The sequence below is a fragment of the Balaenoptera acutorostrata genome, chromosome 4 (genome assembly GCF_949987535.1).
Source record: "Balaenoptera acutorostrata chromosome 4, mBalAcu1.1, whole genome shotgun sequence".
Classification (NCBI taxonomy): domain Eukaryota; kingdom Metazoa; phylum Chordata; class Mammalia; order Artiodactyla; family Balaenopteridae; genus Balaenoptera; species Balaenoptera acutorostrata.
In genome coordinates this window covers 16066349-16082996 of record NC_080067.1, presented here as the reverse complement: position 1 = coordinate 16082996, position 16648 = coordinate 16066349, and the positions used below count along the sequence as shown (strand labels likewise).

General features: G+C 41.6%; 1 protein-coding gene across 2 annotated transcripts in view; it reads right to left on the bottom strand.

Annotated features, from left to right (window-relative positions):
• Positions 1-16245: 16245 nt before the first annotated feature.
• The window catches only part of BFSP2 (beaded filament structural protein 2), a 69791-nt gene continuing 69388 nt past the window's right edge, over positions 16246-16648 (bottom strand). The window contains exon 5 of one of the 2 annotated variants that reach the window (XM_007180917.2): positions 16246-16516. In XM_007180917.2, the coding sequence (XP_007180979.2) occupies positions 16334-16516 (183 nt within the window). In that variant the 3' untranslated portion in view covers positions 16246-16333. The remainder of the gene's footprint in view (positions 16517-16648) is intronic. The other variant, XM_007180916.2, reaches the window with a different exon arrangement.

Below are 16648 nucleotides of genomic sequence, written 5' to 3'. Positions count from 1 at the left end.
GGGCCCTCGAAAGCAAAAGTTCCTGGGCCAACGAAAGTCATAACGCAGCCCTGAACTGACCTAATAGGTAAGGTGACCAACTCATCCCAGTTTTAAATAGAAAGTCCTGCATCCCATGAACCCCCTCAGCCCTGGGCAAACAGGACTCTCAGCCTCCATGCTGATAGGCTTGTTGTGAGGCTGAAATTGATGGTTGTTGACAAAGCTTGGCAGATTGCCTAGAACATCAGCGCTCAATAAATGCCTTACCAAGGGTCAGGCGCTGTGCTGGTCTTGGAGAATTGTGAGAGGAATCAGATAAGGCCAGCCCTTGAGAAGCGGTAGAATACTTTGGAGGTTGAGAGTGTGAATGCATAGCCAGACGACCTCTGTTCAAATCCCAGGTCTGCTACTTGTCAGCTTCATGATTTCAGGCCAAGTACTCAGCCTTTCTGTGCCTCAGATTCTTATCTGTATGATGGATAAGATCGTAACTGTACCTACTTCACTGGAAAGTTGTGAATATTACATGAATTGGTGCTTAAAAAATACTTAGACCGGTGTCTAGCATATGGCAAGCACTTAGCAAATCTCAGCTATTTAAGCATTATCAACTAGCAGCTGGGGTTGCTATAGCAAAATGCCATAGACTTGTTGGCTTAACCAACAGAAATTCATTTTCTCATAGTTCTGAAGACTGAATGTCCAAGGTCAAGGTTTGGCAGGGTTCAGCTTCTGGTGAGAGTTCTCTTCCTGGCAGGCAGATGGCTGCCTTCCTGCTGTGTCCTACATGGGAGAGAGAGAGAGAGAGAGAGAAAGAGAGAGAGAGCACATGCTCTGGTATCTCTTCTCTACACCCTAATGACCAGAAATGAGCCACGTGCCCAAGCTTATGTCACTCACTGGCAGAGGACTATGGGATTGCCATGACTGGTTTAGCCTAAAAATGATTTCTCCAAATATGATTGGTCTTCTGTCTGCAAGGAGGAAGAGGGGCATGGCTGTTGGGTAGGCTTCTGACAGTGTCTGCCTTGAGGCACTCACAGCCCACCTGGGAAGCCAGACAAAATGCTAACAGGTAATGGAGTGGAAGCCGTGGCACTAATGGTGCAAACAAAGAAGGAGGGGGGGATGCTTCAGGGATATGACAGGCATACGAGTGGGGTCTTGAGGCTTGAGGAAGATTTCTTCAGGCAAAGAAGTGGGGCAGAGGAAAGGAAACAGCACGGGGAAGGGTGCGGAAGCAGCAGGATCACAGGGTGGTCAGGGACCCTGAGGAAAGTGCTGGAAGGGAGTCTTCAGGAGGTAGGAGTGGGTGCTGAGAGGCAGGAGAAGCGGGTGATCCCAGACCATGGAGGCCTTGAATGCTGGGCTAGGGAGGTTGGACTTGATCCTGAGAGCGGTCAGGAGTCTTTGGACGTTTGAAGCATGGAAGTGGCTGATTAGCTGAGCCACTTTTCAAGAGAAAGCCTATGTTCCTCAGTTTTGGGTGTGCACTTCGCAGGGGTTACATGGTGGTGTGGTCGGGGCTTTTGAAGCCACAGGATGAATGCGTGCATCTTCTTGCATGTAAGGGAATGGTTAGAGGAGAAAAAAATTAAGACATGTATCCAGTAAGCAACTTAAAATTTATTTTGATACTGAAACTAGCAAAGTAAGACACAGGATTTGCAGGAATAATAGAGATAAAAGAGAAGACTTTAAATAAGTCATGAGTTTGTAGTGGGTTTCTTTGGGCTACGATCCCAGTCCTCCTGAGTCTAGGTTTACTGTCGTATCTGATCAGGGGTTTGGTGATGGAGACGTTGCAAAGCCCTGGAGCAAGTAACGAGGGCAGCAGGAAGCTATCTTATCCCCCCGCCCAGGATGTTCATCACTGGCCTGCCAGTGCCTGAGACCCCTGAAAGCTTCACTGGAAAGTATCCTTCTCAGAGGTGTTCGCAGAGAGTATCAGGCATTTGCAATTCTGTGTGAATTAACCTAAACATACTCTGCTGGATTGTTCTATTGTCAACTTGGTTAACTGGGAACTATGTTTCCAGAATCCCCTTTCCTGTATGGTTTCAGGTTAGAGTTGGCCAATAGAGGAACCTGCACCAAATTCGGGAGGTGGAAGAGAAGCAGAAGGCATTACTCTTGGATGTCGTCATGGTTAGAGGCAGTGACAGGTGGAGAGGTGCCAGCGCGTTCCGGCTCGCCCTGGCCCTCCTGAGCTCCGAGACCAGCTCTTCTATCCAAGTGCTGTCCCTGATGACCACCGGCAGCCCCAGGCCCATCACCAGATGCTGTGGACCCACAGCCCACACAGGCACAGCTTCGTACACGTTTCTCCATCAGCTTCCCCTTCTCATCCCACTTCAACAGCGGATGTACTTCTTTGATTGACATGCTGGCGACTTTCTCATCTCACTCCTCCTTTCTGACCTCCACTTCCAAGCTCCTCCCATCATTGTATAAGGTCTAATTCCAAATCCGTTATCCCAGAGCTCACTGCGGTTATGCTTCCCTGATTGAACCTGGATTGATATACATAATTTCCTTTTGTTGCTTCACTCAGCCCTGAGGACAGAGAGGTTTTGATAGAAAATAAAGAGAGGAGGTAATCTCCAACAAGGACCTACTGCATAGTGCAGGGGACTATACTCAATATTTTGTAATAACCTATAAGGGAAAATAATCTGAAAAAATAGATATATATGTATATATAACTGAATCACTTTGCTGTACACCTGAAACTAACACAACATTGTAAATCAGCTATACCTCAATGAAATTAAACTAATTTAAAAAAACAAAGAGAGAGGAGGTAAAGCTGTGGCAATATTTAAGAGGTGAGCCTAGACAGGGATATGGCAGTGGGAAGTTGTAAGTCCAGAGATCAGTGAAGTCCCACCACGGGTGGCAGATATAAGGGCCATGCAGAGGTGAGAGAGCGTCAGTGGAAGAATGGTTCCTGCTTCCTGCTTTCACCATGACCTGCTTCTGACAACAGCTTACTCATTCTCTTCTGGCTGTCAGAATGGTTTGTTGAACAATGGCTTGTAACAGATGAGGCTTTCATGCCCAAGAGAGAAACAGAATCACAGAAAGTGCACAGAGGCAGGAGCAGTGGAAAATAGAACACTGAGTAAGAAGAAAGCTGCACAAGGGATTCATTAATCTAGACAGGACTTCGAAGAATTCCTTTTGTGGCACTGACTTTATAAAACTACATCTTTCTTTATTGTCTTCATATCTGGAATCATAGAAGACGTAAGTAGATCTCTCCGTACGTTTTGAGAATGTTGTCTATTCCATTGTTCATGATCCTATACATAAAGATCCATGTAAAAATTGTCCTTTCAGAGTGCAAAGATGGGAAAAATTTGGAGTCTTGCAATAATCTGCAAAACATTCATTTATAAGGCAAAAAGAAGTATGACACCTATTTTATTTTCCTTTTTGTCCTGGCTGCCAGGAAGCTCAGATACATTTTATGATTGGAGGCAAGAGTGTTCTTTAGTCTGAGTTGGTATTATCATTCTGTATTTGGTTCCCTTGAGAGTCAGTCCTTGAAAAGTTTCTTTGTGAATACTTTAAGGCAATTTTGTGTTTGTTGAATTTGCCAAAGTTCCTGCCTCTTACCTTCTTCTTTGGTTTTGGAGGCAATCTAGAGAGGACATATTTCATTTCTGATACTTGACACCATTCCTTCCCATTCCACCCAAGAAATCAACGTGATTCTTGACTGAGAGGAAGACAAAGGAGAACATGGAAGCTGTATATCCAGTTTGGACAGAAATGAAATTACACTTGCACATGAATCATAATTATACATATGGTTATTTTTGCGATGAAATACAACCAAGATATGGAATACCTTCAGGATTGCTCAGTCGTTTGGAAAAAAGCTTAGTGGTTTGCTCCTAAAGAGTCAATAAGGGGTTTTCAGAGTCATATAATGCATGTTCTTATAGGTTACCATGGAGACTGTGGGCTCCTTCTATTGGTTCCTCAGCTTTTTCATTTTTAGGTAATGGTCCAGTTACTAAAACAAACAAACAAACAAAAAACATATAAATTGTTGTCCAATAGAATCATATAGAGGTGGCTTTATTCTTTTCCAACTTTTTGAAAATGCAGTTATATAATTTGTAATTAAGTTTATAAAGAAAAGTTTGTTATGACAACAAACTGAATTCCCATTTGTAAGGTTGAAGTCCATAAATTTAATCGCAACAATTTTATCCTCAGGCTACAGAAAAGTAGATTAAAATCAACATGGATAATTTAATCTGAAGCCCTAAAGGGAATTCAAACCGGTTCCAGAGAACAGGAAAACAATAACTGTCAAGGTAAATTCAATCTCATTTCATTAGAGAAATGAAAGATCTGGGTAGCACAGCCCAGGTTAACTATCAGTAAAATGGCAAAAAATGATGTAGTTATTACGTAAACATATCATAGCAAACCCAAATACACAGACACACTCTATGTACACACACAAACACACCCACACAACAAAAGTACCATGAAAGCAAGAACTTTTTCTGTTTTGTGGTATTGCCAGAGACCAAAACCCTGTCTTGCAGTAGTAGGTACTCAAATCTATGTTGAATAAATGATTCAGATATAAACAACATAGAAAGATACCAGCATGGAAGAAAATATCACCCTTAACCTGGGGCATATTCTCCATAAGTGCTTTGCACTAAAAGAACATGTAGATTCTTAATTTAATATGATAATATCTATGAGATAATCAGCAAGACAGCAGAATGGGTTGACGAGGATATTGCAGAACTAAATAAAAGTTAATACTATTAATATGTAATAAATAAGCCCAATATAGTTATGAATAGATGTAGCTGAAAGTCAAATTTTGCTGGGGAGTCTTGAGATAATCAGAATGAATGCAGAGAAAAGGAGAAAAATTTTTTTAAAATTAGACAGGAGATGATAGACATGAAGAGGGCAAAGATGACCCTTTGACGGCTTTGAAGTAGAGACTCTCACAGATGGAACAGAAAAAATATTCAGAGATGTAATACAAAAAAGTTGCCTTGAAATGAAAGGAGAATAAAATTTTTAGTCAGAAAGGGCATATCACATACTTGGAAAAACTGATTAAGAATGATGGTGATTAAAGCAGATCTACATTCTGATTTATTTAAGAACTTGGAATAATGGAGGAAAATTATTCAGGTGTCCAGGAAGAAGAGGTAGGAGTTAGGCTGGCCTTAGAGGTTTTTTTTTTAAAAGACACCAATTGTACTTGAACATTTGTTACTTTTTTTTTTTAATTAATTAATTTGTTTATTTATTTTTGGCTGTGTTGGGTCTTCATTTCTGTGCGAAGGCTTTCTCTAGTTGTGGCAAGCGGGGGCCACTCTTCATCGCAGTGCACAGGCCTCTCACTATCGCGGCCTCTCTTGTTGTGGAGCACAGGCTCCAGACGCAGCACAGGCTCAGTAGTTGTGGCTCACGGACCTAGTTACTCCGCAGCATGTGGGATCTTCCCAGACCAGGGCTTGCACCCGTGTCCCCTGCATTAGCAGGCAGATTCTCAACCACTGCGCCACCAGGGAAGCCCCCTGGCCTTAGACTTTTTCATAACAGTCCAAGCCAAAGGCTATGAAGTAAAGTCAGCCAAGTTCTGAGGAAAACAAAGTGTGACCCAGAAACACTGTGCCTAGTCAATTCTTATCCAAATGTAACAGAATCAGTCAGACATGCTCAAACATGAAGTAAGTCAGGAAGTCAAGTACCCATCAGCCATCAGCACTTTTTGGAAAATTCATTAAAGATAAAATCTATTTAACCAAGAGATGAAACACAATAAAGAATCCAAGAATGACAAAGCTGTGGTTAAAGTAATCATAGTTCATTTAAATATAGACAGACCAAGGCTGGACAACAAAAGGAATTATAGTTTCAGAAAAGAATGTGAATACTACAAACCTTAAGTAAAAATGACGTGAGCCAAAAAAAAAAAAAAAAAAAAATACTAAGAGGGAAAGAGAAAGAAAAAGAGAAAGGGTGTAGCTGTGCTAACAATTGCATGTTTTCTAGTATAGAGAACTGATACTATATAAAACCAAAGCATGTATTTTAAAGTAATACATAATATTCCAACCAAATGAGTTGAAAACTTATGTCCACACAGAGTCTGTACACAGATGTCTGTAGCATATTCATAATTGCCCCAAATTGAAAGCAACCAAGATTTCCTTCAATAGATGAAATAGATGAATGGATAAACAAATTGGTGTACCATATTTCATCCATACAGTGGAATAGTATTCAGTAATAAGAAATGAGCTATCAAGCCATGAAAAAACATGCAGGAACTTTAAATTCATAGTGCTAAGTGAAAGAAAGCAATCTGAAAAGGCTACATGCTGTATGATTCCTACTATATGACATTTGGGAAAAAGCAAAACTATAGAGACAGTAAAAAGATCAGTAGTTGCCAGGGGTGCCAGGAGGGGGAAAGGATGAATAAGTAGAGCACAGAGGAGGATCTTTAGGGAAGTGGCACTCTTCTGTATGATACTGTTATGGTGGATACATTTATCAAAACCCAAAGAATGTACAACACAAAGAGCAAACCCTAATGTAAATTATGGACTTCAGTTAATAATAATGTATTAATATTGGTTCACCAATTGTAACAAAGGTACCACACTAATGCAAGATGTTAATAATAGAGAACACTCTGTGTGGGAGAGAGAGTATACAGGAACTCTCTGTACAATCTGCTCAATTTTTCTGTAAACCTAAAACCGTTGTAAAAAATAGTCTACTAATTAGAAATTATTACCTAATTTTATAAATTTTAAATAATAAATCCCAAATTTAAAGTTTTTGTCTCAATGTTTGCCAGTCAGAATGTCTAGAGCTAGATAAGTATACAAGAAATTTTAATACTTTAACTTTAAAATAATTTTTTGTAAGTTTGTAGCATATATATGTCTGAAGTTAGTAAAGCTTAATACTGCATTAAGAATTTTGGGATGGTTATCTATCTATCTATCTTTCTATCTATATCTATCCATCAATCATCTATCTGTCATCATCTATCTAGAATGTTAATATTTGTGGAATCTGAGTGAACGGTATACAGGAATTCTTTGAAATTTATTCTTTCAACTCTTCTGTGTCTGAAATTATGTCAGAATAATAAGTAAAAGACAAAAAATCTTCAAATCCCAAACGTTGTAGCCTTATGTGTTACTGAGTTTAGTTTACAGACAAATACACTTTGTGTTGCTTCTGGAAATCTAGCTTTGTGCCCCTTTCCCTGTGGTGGCTGGTGTGTAAAGTACGGCGTGTGTCTCACTTTAGAAGGTCTATCCCAACAACCCCAGACCACTGGACCCTCAGAGGCTTCACCCATGTTCTTAGGGTTTATCTCCCCCATCTGGCATGAAGGTACCTTACTGAGGCACCTAGATGCTAGCTCCTTGGGCCCACCAAGTCCCATTAGCATCATGAAAACATGTAATGGATCAGCTTGGTGTTCTTGGGTCCTTCTAGAATACATTATGGCCAAGTGCAGGGGAGCAGACATGGCTGGAGGCAAGACAGGAAATGTATACCTTTGTCCCTGCTGGGAGGGACAGGAGAGGATGGGGATAAAAACATTTTCCAGGTCAATAGAGGCACACCAGGTGCCAGGGCTATGTGGATTTGCTCCAGTGAAAATACCACCCCTACAATCTTGCTGTGATTCCCCTCACCACTTGCTTACTCTGTGATCATTCTCCCTGACCCACCTGACTGTGCGCTGACCACCCAGGTGAGTTAGTTGGGCATAAGGTAGGAACCACCACCCTGCATCTTCACGTCTTTGGTGGTGGCACTAAACCCTCATGGGGGGCAGAGAAAAGCATTATAAGAAGGCTGGCACACTGAAGGAGCTTGATAAATGGTAGCCATCATCATCATCATCATCGTCATCGTTGTCGTTGTTATTGTTTAAGCCAAACCAGGGCCAAAATTTACATTACCACTTTCCTTTATAAATACCATATTTCACTGGTCCTAAGAAGCACATTGTTTCACACTTTAACATCTCTGAAATCAAGATATGATAACAGTTGATGATGTGTTACTGCTTTCCAGTTGGATTGAAATTGAATTCATTCACAGAGGATTTCTGTTTGCTTCTATCAGTCCCTTGGGGGCAGAAACGGATCTACCTGAAGCCAATGAAACTAAAACTTCAAGCCCCTCACTTGTGTTGCTCTTCCAAGGCCCTGCAATGGGCCTGAGTCACAGCTTCATATGTTCATCTGTTTTTGTAAAATTTGCAAGAAAAAGATATTCTTTGTTCCTTTCTTAAAGATGGCTCCAAATTGTGTAAGCTTCAGGCTCTGGCTGAAGCTTTTCTTGCTGTCCTACTCTGCTTGTCTTTTTCTTGCTATCTCTTTTCTGTATATTCTCATTTACCCATAAACTGAGGCCTTTAGTGTCTCAGATTTATCTGGGATCTCCTAGTAGACTTCCATTTGGGGTGGTTTTATTTCTTAGGGTTACATCCAGTAATGGTGCATTTTATAATCAATGATACCTTAAGTTCTATGAACATAGTATGTAATAGAGCACTCAGGCTGGGTCCAGCTGAGACCCTGTGGAGTTGGACTGCCCTGTTCCCTAGAGGTCCCTTTTGTGCTCTGGGGAGATTAGCCCCCCTAACGAAAATTGACAGTTCAGGAGTTTCTTAAAACTTAGGAAATATCTGGGGACATTGAAACAGATGCCTGGTCACATACCCTAATTTGCATGGGGCAGAGTAAAGAATATGAATTCAGCCCAGATGTGGGGTTCACATCTGTCTGAGGAACTGAAGTGGTCGGTGGTAAGTCCTGATGTAGCTAGACTGAGGGAGAGGCTGTGGGACCTTGGAGAGAAAGTCACTATGAGGGAGAGGGAACTGGCAGAATGGTTCAGCTGAGCAAGCGGGAGCTAGATGTGAGGTCATGTGAGCCTCTCTTGATTCATTACCCCTTCCAAGAGGTCAAAGAAAGGAGAGGGATGCCCATAAAATGAAAGACCTATGTCACAGGAGGCCAAGCGCTCTGCTAGGGGAACTCCTTCCAAAAGAGCTGGTTATGAGAAGCAGTGCAGTGGAGTTGAAGGATTACCTGAGGAAGGCTGCAAAACTGTCGGAATGGCAGCCACGTAATTTATACTCACTTAGGATACTATGGGATACCCGCCTGCCAGGCACTTCAGACATAATTGGGGAAGTGAAAGCAGGACTTCTCACAAAAAAGCTTGCAAATATGACCTCAGTTGTTTTCATGGTTAAGCCCATTGTACATCCCACCCACCTCTACTCAACTTTAATCTTCACTGTCCAATATGGTAGCCACCATCCACGTGTGGCTATTGAGCTCTTGAAATATGGCTATTGTGGCTGAGGAACTGAAATTAAAAAAAAAATTTTTTTTTAATTGGGATATAGTTGTTTTACAATGTTGTGTTTGTTTTTACTGTACAGCAAAGTGTAGTTCCCTGTGCTATACAGCAGGTTCTCATTGGTTATCTATTTTATACGTATTAGTGTATATATGTCAATCCCAATCTCCCAATTCATCCCACCCCCTCTTTCCCCTTGATGTCCATCCGATGTCCATCTTGTTCTTTACATCTGTGTCTCTGTTTCTGCCTTGCAAACTAAAATGTTGTTTAATTTTAATTAAAATTTTAATTTAAAAATTGAAACAGTATAGAATATTTGTCCTGTAGAACTTGTAAGAAAAATTTGAAACATGTTTCATTTTTGATATTTATAGATTTAGAATTGATTTTGCAATTTATGTAATATCTCCTTAAACATGATATTAATAATCGGACACAAGAGTGAGTGGATTTACTCAACTTGGGCAGGTGTGGTTTTGAAATTGACATGCTTTTGCTTCAAAGTTACATGAACTCTTCTGAAAAAGGTGAATATAGGTGGTCAATATAGTTGTAAACATCAAAGGAAAACAATTTTTTGGTCCTCAATTCACTTACTGGAAAACTTTTAAGTATGTTTGGAACAACTTGGATTTGTAAATCTACTTTTTCAACTATAAATTTTATGAGTGCTAAATATAGATCAAGTACTTCTGATGAAAATTTAGTATCCAAATTGAGATGGACTAGAGGGGTAAAATATAAGCCAGATTAGAAGATTTCATACCCCAAAAGAATGCAAAATTTCTAATTAATAAATTGCATGCTGAAATGATAGGATTTTGGATATAATGAGATTAAGTGAAATGTTATCAAAATTAGTTTGACATATATACACCTGTCCCCCACTCCCTTTTAAAAATGTGACTATTAGAAAATTTTAAATGACATATGTGGCTTACATTCTATTTCTATTGGACAGTGTTGATCTAGATTATTTGAAGGCAAGTCCACATTTTGTACATCTCTGTATCCTTGTCACCTACCATGGTGACATGTAACAGGGCTGCATAAATGGTTATTGAGGAAGAGGATTTAATCTTGGAGTGAGTTTTCCACTACTGAGCATGATGGTTGCTCAGGTAAACTGCTAAGACTGAATTCCCAAAATAATGTGTAAAACCACTCTTTAACTTTCCCAGGACAGTGTATGACCCTATATGTTTCTCTTACCTCTTTTCTCTTGGTCACCAGTAGCTAAATGATGAGGTGCTGAACCTACCACTAGTCTATTGATTCCTGCCACCCCCCCACCCGCCCCCCCATCCTGTGATTCCCTCTTAAAGCACCCAGAGCACCACTGGTTAGCAACAACTTGTACGCTTTTTTGCCAAGTACGCTTTTTAGTTTAAAATTGTGAACCTTGTTTATACATTTTTCCAGTCCAGGCCGTCAATAAGAAATTTCGCTGCAGAAAACAAAACAAGCCAACAAAGTATCTATGACTTGTCCAAAGAAATTATGCAGTTTGTTGCTCACCCACTTTGCAAAATGCCTTCCTCTAAAATGCAACATGGCTTTTGTGTCCAATCCTAGAACTACACTGAAAGCTTGACTCCCTGTGGTGTGAATTACTTTTCACTCTCAGGAGGAGCTGGAGAAAATGGAGTATTTCCTCTTGTGCATGACCAGGACAATTGGGTTTTCTGTTGACTCTGCAGCACAGCACATCTATGCTGGGATCTACTCTGGTTCCTGCTCAATCTATTGTTCAAAATAACCAGTCTATATGATCTAATTAAGCCAGTCGCTTCCACGGAGAAAATAGTTTTCTTTATTTCATCACTCATCTAGCAGATTAATTTCTTGACCATGACTGGACCTGCTGTGCTATTGTGTCAGGAGACGGAGTTTTCAATCAAGACTGGGCAAGGACATGGCCTGGGTCACCCCTTCCTCTTCTTGTGTGTTGGAATATCCAAGCTAGAAATGCTGGACAAAACTTCATGTATTATTTGAGGTCAGATAACTATTTCGGGGATATGAAGTATGGAGTGTTTCTGTCTGATATGATTAGGGCTGCCAGATAACTTTTTAGTAGACGTATGTCTCAAACAATATGTGGGACATACTTCTATTAAAAATTATTCTTTATTTATCTGAAATTCAGATTTAACTGGGCACCTTGTATTTTTATTTTCTAAGTCCAGCAACCCCAGATAAGATGCTAGAATTGCCCCAAAGAGGCACCATCCTCTTTTACCATTTCTCAAAACAAAAAGATGATGTGTTTATGAAAGGATATCTATAGCACGATAGCATCAAAAACAATAAAATACTTAGGAATACATTTAACCAGGGAGGTGAAAGATCTCTACAGCGAAAACTATAAGACACTGATGCGAGAAATCAAAGAAGACACAAAGAAATGGAAAGGTATTCTGCGTTCATGGATTAGAAGAATTAATATTGTTAAAATGTCTATACTACTCAAAGCCATTTAGAAATTCAATGCAATCCCTATCAAGATTCCAATGGCATTTTTTACAGAAGTAGAAAAAACACTTCTAAAATTTACATGGAACCACAAAAATCCTGAATAGAGAAAGCAATCCTGAGAAAGAAGAACAAAGTGGGAGGCATCACACTTCCCGATTTCAAGCTATAGTAATCAAAACAGTATGATGTTGGCATAAAATAGCCACATAGACCAATGGAACAGAACTGAGAGCCCAGAAATAAACCCACACATATATGGTCAACTAGTATTTGACAAGGGAGCCAAAAATACTCAATGAAGAAAACAGTCTCTTCAATAACTGGCAAAAGTGGATATTCACACATAAAACAATGAAACTAGATTCTTATCTTACACCACTCACACAAATTAACTCAAAATGGATTAAAGACTTAAATGCAAGATGGAAACCCATAAAACTCCTCAAAGAAAACATAGGAAAAAAGCTCTTTGACATGGGTCTTGACAAATGATTTTTTGGATATGACACCTAAAGTACAAGAAACAAAATAAAAAGTAAACAAGTGGGACCACATCAAACTAAAAAGCTTCTGTGCAGCAGAAGAAACAATCAACAAAAGAAAAGACAACCTACGGATTGGGAACAAATATTTGCAAACTATACATTTGATAAGGGGTTAACATCCAAATCATAATAAGGAACTCACACAACTCAATAACAAAAAAACCAAATAACCCAATTAAAAAATGGGCAAAGGGCATGCAAACATTTTTGCAAAGAAGATATATGAATGGCCAACAGGTAAGTGAAAAGATGCTCAACATTACTAATCATTAGGAAAATGTAAATCAAAATCACAATGAGATGTCACCTCATGCCTGTTAAAATGGTTAGCATCAAAAAGACAAAAGATAGCAAATGCTGGAGAGGATGTGGAGAAAAGGGAACCCTTGTAGGATTGTAAGTTGGTACCATCGCTACGGAAAACAGTGTGGCGTTTCCTCAAGAAATTAAAAATAGAACTGCCACATCATCCAGCATTTCCACTTCTGGGACTGTATCCAAAGGAAATGAAAACACTATGTGAAAGAGATACCTGCACCCCCATGTTCATAGCAGCATTATTTACAAAAGCCAAGGTATGGAAACAACCTAAGTGTCCATTGATGGATAATGGATAAAGAAGTTGTGAGATTAAACACACACACACACACACACACACACACACAGTGAATATTATTCAGCCATTAGAAAGAAAGAAATCTTACCATTTGTGACAACATGAATGGAATTCGAATGCATTATACCAAGTGAAGTAAGTCAGACACAGAAAGACAAATACTGTATGATCTCACTTATATGTGGCACCTTAAAAAAAAAAAAAAAAAAAAAACAACTCATGGAAAAAGAGATCAGATTTGTGGTTACCAGAGGTAGGGGGTCGGGGGAGGGGAAATTGGATGAAGGTGGTCAAAAGGTATAAACTTCTAGTATATGATAAATAAGTACTAGGGACGTAACATACATGATGTTATAGTTAGTATGATGTCTATAGTTAGCACTGCTGTACGGTATAGATGAAAGTTATTAAGAGAGTGAATCCTGGGGCTTCCCTGGTGGCGCAGTGGTTGAGAATCTGCCTGCTAATGCAGGGGACACGGGTTCGAGCCCTGGTCTGGGAAGATCCCACATGCCACGGAGCAGCTGGGCCCGTGAGCCACAATTGCTGAGCCTGCGCGTCTGGAGCCTGTGCCCCGCGACGGGAGGGGCCGCGATAGAGAAAGGCCCGCGCACCGCGATGAAGGGCGGTCCCCGCACCGCGATGAAGAGTGGCCCCCGCTTGCCGCAACTGGAGAAAGCCCTCGCACGAACCGAAGACCCAACACAGCCAAAAATAAATAAATAAATAAATAAATAAGAAAATCCTTTAAAAAAAAAAATCTTTAAAAAAAAAAAAAAAAAAAGAGTGAATCCTAAGGGTTCTCATCGCAAGGAAGAAAAATATTTTTGCTCTCTATTTAAGATAATGGATGTTAACTTATTGTGGTAATCATTTCACAATATATCAAATCATCATGCTGTATACCTTAAACTTATACAGTGTTGTATGTCAATTTTATCTTAATAAATCTGGAAAAAATATTTGTGTGCTATTTGGAGATAATCAGAGACCAGCATGGTGCTTGATGGTTCCTGCTGAACCATCTCACCGAAACCAACAGAGATCAGATCTGAATGTCTATGTTCATGTTTCCTACGATAAACTGAATTATGTGAAGGGGTCGTGCAAAGTGTAATGTGCTGCTCTGCCTGCTTTGCTTTGTTTCTCCTTTTATGTGCACATGTGAACTCCTCAAAGAGATTGTAAACCCACCAGGGCAGAAACTGTCTCTTCTTTTTACTGGGATCCCCCAAGTCCAACAAAATGTCTGGGCACCAGCAGGTGCTTGGAAGTGTGATAGATGATAATGAAGGTGAGGCTTAAGGACTTTGGTCTGAAATCCAGCGGATGTTCTAGCAATCTCAGTGGGAGTTTACACTGTGCTCCAGGAGCCAGGCCAGAGGCCAGTGGAATTCGTTACCTCGTCTGGAAACAGAGCCTGCCTGCGCTTTCGGAGGAGTCCGTCGGGAGCCCTTCTCTGGTCTGCCCCAGAGCAAGCGCTCTGTCCTTGAGACCGGCACAAGCAGCATCCTCCCTGCCACCTGTCAGTGAACTGCCGCCAGAGGGTAATTGTACTGGATGTTGTAAGAGGGAGTCTGAGTTAAATGAGGCCCCAGAGGAGTCAGGGGGGCCCGCAGTGCCTTTTCTTACCTGTTAATGAAGCCTCATTAGAAGCAGCAAGAAACTGCTGAGAAGTGGAAGCACCAGGCTGCTGGGCTCTCCCTGCCAAAGGATGATTAACTTAATGGTTTAAGGCAGCGGCTCTTTGAGATTACGGAGCCAAGGAGACCGAGCGTGTGCGGCCCCGCACAGCGTGTGTCTGGTGGGAACTCAGGAGGGTGTGCAAATCCATCCTCCCCTTCCTCCCGTGGCTGAGACAGCTTCCAGGTTCTGGAAAATGCACAGCCATTCAGACACAGAAGTACCTCCTTCTGAGGCCCTCCAGCTGTGTTTAGGTTAGGGATTCAGGTCTTGGCTGGGGGGCAAAAATTCATTGTAACCAGTAAAGACAGAAAAGAAACAGACCTCAGTGAATGGGCATTTGATATAGCCAGGCGCACACTCTCTCTTCTGGGGAGGCCCTGGTACCCAGTGTTTCAGTCATGGGCACCCCTGGGGTGTGCAGCTGCGGAGGGGATTGGTGCTTTGCTGAAATGCAGCTTTGCTGAAATGCAGCGTTAGGTGGCGTCTTGATGATTTCTGTGCCTCGAACAACAGAGGGAATTGTGCGAAGGTACCATACAAACTGTAAATAGCTGTCCTGCCCACGGGACTTATTATTACAATTTCTTTGATCCTGGAAGCCAGAAAGGGAAAGCAGCTGGAGCAATTTCAACCAGGAGACCCAATGTCTTGCCTTGCTTCTCTTTCCAGCTTTCTTAAGGGTAAATAAGATTTCGTTTGTTTTCGTCGGCCCTAGCTATTTGGAAGCCCAGGTACTGAGGGAGGGCGTCTTCCAATGTGCCCATATTGGACACATCGTCCTGTCTGGATTAGCAGCTTACGTGAGGACAGAGACTCAGCTTGGATATTTTGGTCTGCAATTCTGTGTGACAGGTGGACTGACAGAAGCTTGGGGGAAGAACTGAGAAATTAAGTCTGGGCTGCGCGTGTGGTTTTGGAGGCATGCGAGACTGCGCTAGGACACAGGTGGTGGTTTCAGTTTTAATCAGAAGGCAGGCGAGTCTTGGCTGGGTATGTGGCGGAATCGTGAACTATATTTGGCTGGCCTGGGCCCTGAGAGGGCTGGGGAAGGACCCTGGAAGTATATTCTGAGGCTGCAAGTGTAGGCAAGCACAGCCTAATTCATCCCCCACAGATTTAAACTGAAGTTCCCTTTAAGCTGGTCGAGAAGTGCTCTGCTAACAGCAGTGAACTGGGTGTGTCCGTGCATAACTACCCTCGAAGAGCACGTTAAAGCCACCCAAATGCTTTGCGATGCCTGTGGTTATGATACACACAGACCCCCTCTCTAGCAAGAACGTTGCTTTTGCCTCCAGTGGTGGCAACCTTGCCTGCCATGAGCACAACTCTCGCCCAAGAAGCACATTTATGTTGATAAACCCAAGAGCAGCTGACCCTTGAACAACGAGGAAGATGGCGTCACGCTCAAGGACCCTTCCCGAAGCCTTTAAGAATGGCCCCATGAGGAAAGGCCAGGCAGGTATAAAGTGATATCCATCTCCATCCGACAGTGGATTGAACAAGGTGGGCAGACTGGAAGCCACACACGAAGCATTTATTTGGAGAGGGGCAAGGGAGGTTGCTCAAGCTACAGACTATTTGAATTCAGGCAGCAGGACACTCTCCACTTCCAGGAAGCTTTTCAGCTCAAGCTGAGCCAACTGGGGAATCCAGCGGGGAATCCAGCTTGGGATGGGGGTGGGGAGGGTGAGGGAAGATGCGGGTTGGGGGGTGTGAGGGGGTGGGGACTCCTCAAGGAACTTCGTCGGTCACTCGGTGAGGAAGGCAGCGTTTTCTTCATGAAAAGAGGGTGTTTCTCCATTAGCTGAAACAAACAAACAAAACCCAAAAAACACGTTTGAGTGAGACAAGCAATGGATGATGAAAATTAGTAAAGAAATCACAACAGAATTGTATGAAAGGCAGGTGTCTCACGGAAAGAATTTGGCCTTTGGAA